Source organism: Euprymna scolopes, chromosome 46 (genome assembly GCF_053919585.1).
Source record: "Euprymna scolopes isolate OS-2025 chromosome 46, ASM5391958v1, whole genome shotgun sequence".
Taxonomy (NCBI): domain Eukaryota; kingdom Metazoa; phylum Mollusca; class Cephalopoda; order Sepiida; family Sepiolidae; genus Euprymna; species Euprymna scolopes.
In genome coordinates this window covers 172805876-172813183 of record NC_136527.1, presented here as the reverse complement: position 1 = coordinate 172813183, position 7308 = coordinate 172805876, and the positions used below count along the sequence as shown (strand labels likewise).

General features: G+C 36.3%; 2 protein-coding genes across 2 annotated transcripts; both read right to left on the bottom strand.

Annotated features, from left to right (window-relative positions):
- Positions 1 to 4142: 4142 nt before the first annotated feature.
- Positions 4143 to 5288, bottom strand: LOC145270277 (uncharacterized). The gene has a single exon (XM_080125921.1). It carries the CDS (start codon positions 5286 to 5288, stop codon positions 4143 to 4145), a length of 1146 nt encoding a protein of 381 aa, XP_079982047.1.
- Positions 5289 to 5420: 132 nt separating this feature from the next.
- On the bottom strand, positions 5421 to 6319 carry LOC145270276 (uncharacterized). Its single transcript, XM_080125919.1, has 2 exons — positions 6244 to 6319; positions 5421 to 5848 (listed from the first exon to the last, which is right to left on the bottom strand). Exons 1-2 carry the CDS (start codon positions 6317 to 6319, stop codon positions 5421 to 5423), a joined length of 504 nt encoding a protein of 167 aa, XP_079982045.1.
- Between the last annotated feature and the right edge of the window lie 989 nt (positions 6320 to 7308).

The following is a 7308-nucleotide window of genomic DNA, read 5'->3' as shown; positions in this document are numbered from 1 at the left end:
TGCAAAAAAATGAAATGAATAAGCATAATTTAATATTTAAGGTTATTAAAAAAATTCGGATTAAAATATTTTTATTGCAAAAAAAAATGAAATGAATAAGCATAATTTAAGAAAGATATCGAAAATTAAAAAAATTCGGATTAAAATATTTTTATTGAAAAAAAAAATGAAATGAATAAGCATAATTTAATATTTAAGGTTATTAAAAAAATCGGATTAAAAGTGTAAAAAAAAAACGGTACTTGTACAGTTTAATCAAGACATTAAAAAATGAAAATATCGAGAAAAAAAGGTTATATTGTACGATATTCGAAAAAAAAAATCACTTAATTTTAGGGGTTATTTTTTTTACAGCGGAAAAACACGTTTTTATGAGAGCGCGTTGTTGAAGGCAGCCATCTTGTTTTTTTTTTAATTTTGTTCGAGTTTATAAACGCCACGGGGAGATAACTCCATGTAAAGCAAAGAAAGCGCCGACACTCCGTCCCCATCTTTAATACTAGCTTTTCTTCCTAAAATTCGAACCTTTTTGTTCGGTATCATAGCATTTTTTTTTTTCGCTGTAAAGCAAAAAATACTTGATTTTTTTTCCGGAGAACTTCATTCCATAACAGATACGTACAATTAAACTTTTTCGATATTTTCATTTTTTTTATGTCCAAAAGCATTTAAAAACTTACCTTTCATTTCAGTTCCAATACGAAAAAAAAATCGGGTTCAGGTCTTTGTACTTTTGTGTTCAAAACACAAAAAATGTTTGTTTTTTTTTTTTTAAGATTTCTTTAGTAAATTGATACAACTTTTGTGTTGTGTGTCCAATTCATTAAGAAATGAAATATATGAAAATATAAAAGAATAAAATTAAAACATGAAAAACACGATTTAAACGTGAAATTATTTAAATAGAAAATCCACTGCTAAAGAACAATGAAATCGTAATAAGACGGTGAAATCATTATTTCGTTCCTCGTGTAAAAACGTCTGTTTATTATTAAAACGTATCGAATTGTTTTCCTATCAAGTTCGGATTATATTTGTAAATGTTTAAAGCTTGTTTTCGATATCTTTTGTAAATTTCTAGTTTGTATGTCTAATTCATTAAAAATTAAAATATATGAAAACATAAAAATTAAAATATATGAAAACATAAACATTAAAATCATATTTATTTAAAAAAAACTATTAAATTAATTCCTTAAAAATTAAAACATAAAAATCACATTTATTAAAAAAAAAAAAAACTGAACATTTCATTATATTTGAAATAGTCAAACTACTGTTAGCATCCCAAATGAAAATAGGAGTGTGAATAATTGAATAAGTCAAACCGTCCTTATATGAAAAAAAAAAAAAAACGAAAAAAAAAACGTGAAGTTAGTTAAATTACAAAAATAGATTTGGACCAAGAAAGTAAACTATAATCTTTACATTATGAAACTTGAAACTGATTCGGTTAAACTTAAGATAACCCGCCTGACAAATGTCACAATAACATTTATTGAGTGGTTTTCTACCTACATTTCGTTTTATTTCTTATTTTGAAGCGATTATCGGGTCTTCAAAGACATTGCGGTAAGCTTTTCTTGTTCTCCAACAGCGTTCAACATTACTTGTTTTTCAAACGGAATAAACATTATGAAGAAAATTTATTATCCACTTTTTCCCGTGGAAATTAATTCTTCTTAAACAATTAATCGTTACTACTAACTCTGAAACTGAAGGAAGAAAACAAACAAAAAGAGAAAAATAGGAGAAATAGAATTTATTAAATTAGATATCTAAAGGAAAAGTTCGTGACCTCTATGGGCTGCCAAAAATGTCCATCTGGCTTACAAGTGTTCTTGTAGTAGTAACCAAAAAGGGGAGAGAGTGAAGGGAAATAGAAGGAAAGAGAGATAGAGAAGGAGGAAGAGAGAAAGAAAAAAGGAGGGGAGCACTTACTTGAAGCTTCTGGGTGCCCTTTCTCGAATGGAACATTTAGAAAGTTCGTTTTTTGAGGGTTTTTTCTGAGTTTGTGTTGTTTAAAAAGTTCCTTTTTTTTCAGTCCCTTTCCTGGAAATTCGTTTTCGTAGTCCTTTTAGCAAGGTAGAAATTTCTTGAGGCAGAATATTCTTGAGTTTTCAAGTATCTTCGAAAACTTGCAGCGGCGAATTTTCTGTTCAAAACTTCAATTATCTTTATCTCGATAATTATTTTAGTTTTCAAGTGTTTTAGAAAACTTTGTTCTTTTTTTCAACGACTTTAATGTCTCGTCAAGACAGAGTTGTACAACGCCTTAGTAAATTTCCAGGCGTCCCCTTTTATCCGAGACCGTCAGGGAATACTTTCGACACTTCTGGTCTCGACGACACCTTGTTCACAACTGTCGACTTGACTCAAAAATATCACACACGTGCTCCAATTTAGCACGAAAACGTCTCATCCAATCAACGGGCATAAAGGAGTCAGGTGACATAAAAAAGGGGAAGCTAGGGAAGGGGGTAGGAAAGGGGTTAAGAAGAAAGGGAGGAAGAACCGAGACAGGAGAAAGAAAGATGGTGGAAGATAATTTCCACACTCTCCCTAAAAAGACAAAAAGAAAAAATCCTCAAACAACAATCTAATACCAAACGTATTCTGGATTTCTTTCATTTAAAGATTTAACAGACCTTACAGACCTAGACCGAAAGTTTTCCCTGTCCCAACTAGTCCCAGAGCTCAGAGAATTGCCCTCTCCATCGTTAGAAGCTTGGTGAGAGTGGGTTATGGAAAGTTCTAAAGGACACAAGTTCTTTAAGGAATGTTCCTGAGTGCTGCCATCACTCCTTCTGATTAAAGCTGACCGAACTAAGCTATCCGATCCTGAAGTTAGATTAACCACCCTTCCCAAGGACCAATCAGGACGAGGCTTCATAGGGTTTTTTTTTATCAAAACGACATCACCCAGCTTAATCATATTTTCAAAATCAGATTGGTACAGATCTTGCGACAACTCTCTCAGACCCAAGAGATATTGTTCATACCATAGCCTTTTAAAACGATTCAAGAATTCATCTCTATATCCCAGACTCTCAATAAGATCTTCTTTACTAGGGGGTTATCCTGGAAACAATCTTCACCTAAGGACAAAAACACAGAGTTTTTATTGAAGGGATGCACAAAGGCATTAGGAGTAATCACCTCCAAGCCAGAATAATCAGAGCAACAATAGGTCAAGGGCCGATCGTTAACAGATCCCTGCACATCTGACAGAACCGTCAAAAGTTGAAAATAACTTAACTTGCTACGTCTTATAACCGTGAAAAGACAACTTTTTACAACTCGAATTAATCTTTCCCACACAGCACCGTACCAAGCAGAATATAAAGGTATCGTTTAGTGTTTGATAAGATGGGCATCAACTGTCCCTCTAAATTCGTCAGACAAATAAACCTGTTTAACAAGGTCACAACCCGCCACAAAGGATTTTGCATTATCCGAATAAATGTGAGAAGGGACTCCATAAAAATTGAAAAATCTCACAAATGTCAAAACCACAGACTGAGTGGTCATATCAGGCAACAGTTCCAAGTGTATAGCTCGCACACTAAAGCAGGTGAAGATTAAAATATACATCTTTTTAGTTTCATCACCTTCATGCACCCACAAATGGCCAGTAAAATCGATCCCGGTGTGCAAGAACGGCTTAACTAAATTAATCCGATGCTTAGGCAAATTTGTACCCTTGGGATATCTAAAGGAAAGAGTGTTATATTTTTTGCAAACGATACAACAAGATATCACCGTTTTAATAGCTTGTCTAGCTTTGGGTATCCAAAATCCCAACATTCTGAATTTGCTAAGCGTAACAGTAATTCCCATATGCTTACACTTTAAATGACAATCCATGATTATTAAACTTGTAACATGACAAGACTTGGGAAGCAGAATAGGATGAAAGACTGCATCAGCAAAATAAGTAGATTTACCAATTCTACCTCGTGAGCGAATCAATCCTTCATCGTCCAAAAATAAATTAAATTTAGAAACCAAAGGGGGGGGGCTTCACCGCCATCAGGCTTAGACAAATAATCATTTTCCTTAGAAAGGAACAGTCCTTGTGTCATTCTGAGCAAGTACAATCTCGCTTTAATACTAGAGTCGATAACAATACCTCTCATTTTTTATATAAATCGGAAAACTGCAGTCAAAACTCCAATGAGCTTCTTCATCGAAGAGAATTTCTCTACTTCAATTATATAACTGCCCTGAACGACAGGTGCACTACCAGTAACTGTACTGATCAACATCTGGCTAGCCGGATTAAGACAATTCAGGTCATAACAAGGCCAGATCAAGTTATCTCCTCTCAACCATTCAGGCCCGAATAACCAACGAGTAAAAACCATTTTAAATTTGTTCAGGGACATACCCCTCGTGACAAAGTCAGCAGGATTGTCATCAGTCTTCACATACTTAAACTTCACTGTCAAACCTTTATCACTAAGATTTTTTACCATCGCTTTTACATCCTTTAACCGGTTACGAGTGAATTGACATTTCGTATTGACATTGTCAGATAAAACCCAGGATAGTACTATCTGTGCATCTACAGCGATAATCACAGAACTGAGCACTTCCAAACGGAGTATTTTCACCATAACAGAAATGTGCTTCATGCATAAATATACCGCTAACAGCTCCAAGGTGGGTAAGGTTCTCTTAACAGAGGGAACAACCCTGGCTTTAGCGAATATCAGTCTGGCTTCACCATGCTGATGTAAATATACCGCGATTCCATAGGCTAGGTTCGAGGCATCACAAAACACTATCAACGTGGCTGAAGAATCGGAAGCCACGGAGTAACGGTCGAATTCAAGCTCCCCGGATACTTTCAACTTCCACAATTTACTAAGAAGGATCTTACCTTTAATAGTAACAGGGATCATTAAGCCAAGGGGGTCAAATACAGAGGAATTTACAGACAAAATATCCCTCTTAGAGGATACTGATCTTCCTTCAATGCAAGAACTTGCTCGCATTTTGTCAGAGGAGGGGTTATACAAATAACCCAATACCTTCCCAGTGTCAGAACCATGGGAGGAGAGACTGTTATCCTGCAACATTCGCTTAGCAAGCACTTCGTTGTTGCTACAGCAATTCCTCAAGGAAAATCCACCTTCCCCCATGACAGAAACAGCCTCCAAATACAGCTGCATCAAAACTTCAGCAGAATTATGAGTTTTCACCAAGTTGTCCACATAGAAGTGGCCCAAAAGCATCTCCCTGCAAGGACCAGGAGGGTATTTCTCCACATGATATCGAACCATATAGCTCAGTATGAAAGGACTGGATACAAAGTCAAATATAAGAGTGTTGTATCTAAAGCAGATCAACTCATCACCCAATCTTAAAAAGAAGTAGAATCTATTTTTGTCACGTTCGTCATTCAAACGAATCATTTAAAAGGCCTTCCGAATACCGGCCAGTAGAACATACTGGTCAATCCGAAACCGCAAGAGCAAATCCAGCATGTCAGTGTACATATTGACACCAGAATAAGCGCAGCCATTTAAAGAAGGTTCCCCACCTGTTCTCAAAGAACAATTGAAAACCGGTCTAATCTTGGTGGTGCACTGTAAATCCTGTTTTATCACCGGTCGATGAGGAATCCATACATATTTGTTAAAATCAGAAGGAGCAACCACAATCCTTTCAATTATTCCTTCCTTTTCTTGGTCTAAGAAGACCTGACAGTAATCTTCGTACAACCCTTGTTCCGTCAGCTTCTTCGATACGCGATTCAGAACTGACAAAGACACCTGATGATTAGCAGGCACCGACTTTAATTTTTCTTCATTCCAATGCAAACTGACATAGTAACAGTTATCTATGGAGCGAAGGACTCAATCATATTCTTATCGAAATCATAGAATTCCTCCTCAATACCTATGGTTTCCAAACTAAGCACTTTTTCCACAGTTCTCTCAACAGTAGACTGCTCAACAACAGGGAGCAACGAAGAGCCATTCAAGTGCCAACAAGCATTAGAAGCAGTAGATTCACCCCCAACAGAAGGACACAACACTCTACAGTGGCCCTTCTTATTACATAACCAGCACATGGCATACTCCTCACCCTTGCAAATACATGACTCTTCTGCATGAGAAGGACTCGAGCACATGCTACATAAGCCAATCTCCTTACACCTCCTCAACCGATCAGCATGAGAAGGAAAAAACTTGCAGGAATAACCGTTATGGTTGTTGGTTCTACAAAAATTACACTTAAATCCAATCTTAGTGGACTGGATATGAAAGTTTTCCAGCTTGGAAGGTTTTTTAGCATCTGACGAACCCATGGACCTAGGGGAAAATGTTTTCTTAGGTATACTAGCCACCTTCCGAGGATATGTTTCCTTATTTTTACTAAACTTGGGACATTCAATTTTGGGCGTTATCCCCAGACGTTTTTCCTTAATAAGAGAGACTTTGAGATTTGCACTATCCTTTATTTCTACCGAAGGCTTGAGTCTTGACAATTTTTCCAAAACCTTCACTCGATGAAGAGCGCAATCTTTACTAAATGACCTTATCTCCTTATCTTCTGTTCCGTCAATTAAATAAGCATTAATAATTTGCTCTTCTAACAAATCCTCCGAAGCAGTGTAATCATCTATCTGCTTTTTATACAATGTATAACCTGCTTCGTTTATTTCGTCTAAACACAGTTTATATTTTGTCTCTAATCTTTCTTTTTTCAAGTAACATTGAGGTAGTGGGAGAGGTAGTCATTTTAGAATACTAAACCCCGCCCCTTCTAATCTATCAACGGCTAAATGCTAAATCACTCTCCTCTTGGCGCGCGAGTCACCAACGACCCCTCTTGGCGCCAAAATGCCTGTAAAATAAAGGAACAAGAAGCCAAGATGGCCGACGCAGAAACAAAGAAGAAGGAAGGAGGGAGGGGGGTACTATCTACGCAATGGACGGCAGCAGCGGACACCAAATAAAGCCCAGACCAGTTTAGCAGAGAGTAGCTTACTAAACTGGCAGAGTTATTAACTCTATGAGTACCAATTTTTGGCAGAGTGAAGAAATTTTATTATCCACTTCTTCCCGTGGAAGTTAATTCTTCTTAATCAATTAGTCGTTACTACTTACTCTGAAACTTAAGGAAGAAAACAAACAAAAGGAGAAAACTAGGAGAAATAGAATTTATTAAATAAGATATCTAAAGGAAAAGTTCGTGACCTCTATGGGCTGCCAAAAATGTTCATCTGGCTTACAAGTGTTCTTGTAGTAGTAACCAAAAAGGGGAGAGAGTGAAGGGAAATAGAAGGAAGAAGAG

Excerpts from the sequence above, each read along its gene's own strand:
- LOC145270277 (XM_080125921.1), bottom strand. The coding sequence starts at position 5,288 with ATGGTTCGATATCATGTGGAGAAATACCCTCCTGGTCCTTGCAGGGAG.
- LOC145270276 (XM_080125919.1), bottom strand. The coding sequence starts at position 6,319 with ATGGGTTCGTCAGATGCTAAAAAACCTTCCAAGCTGGAAAACTTTCAT. Across the intron at positions 5,849-6,243 it reads CACTAAGATTGGATTTAAGT|ATAACTGTTACTATGTCAGT; the intron begins GTAATTTTTGTA and ends TTCGCTCCATAG.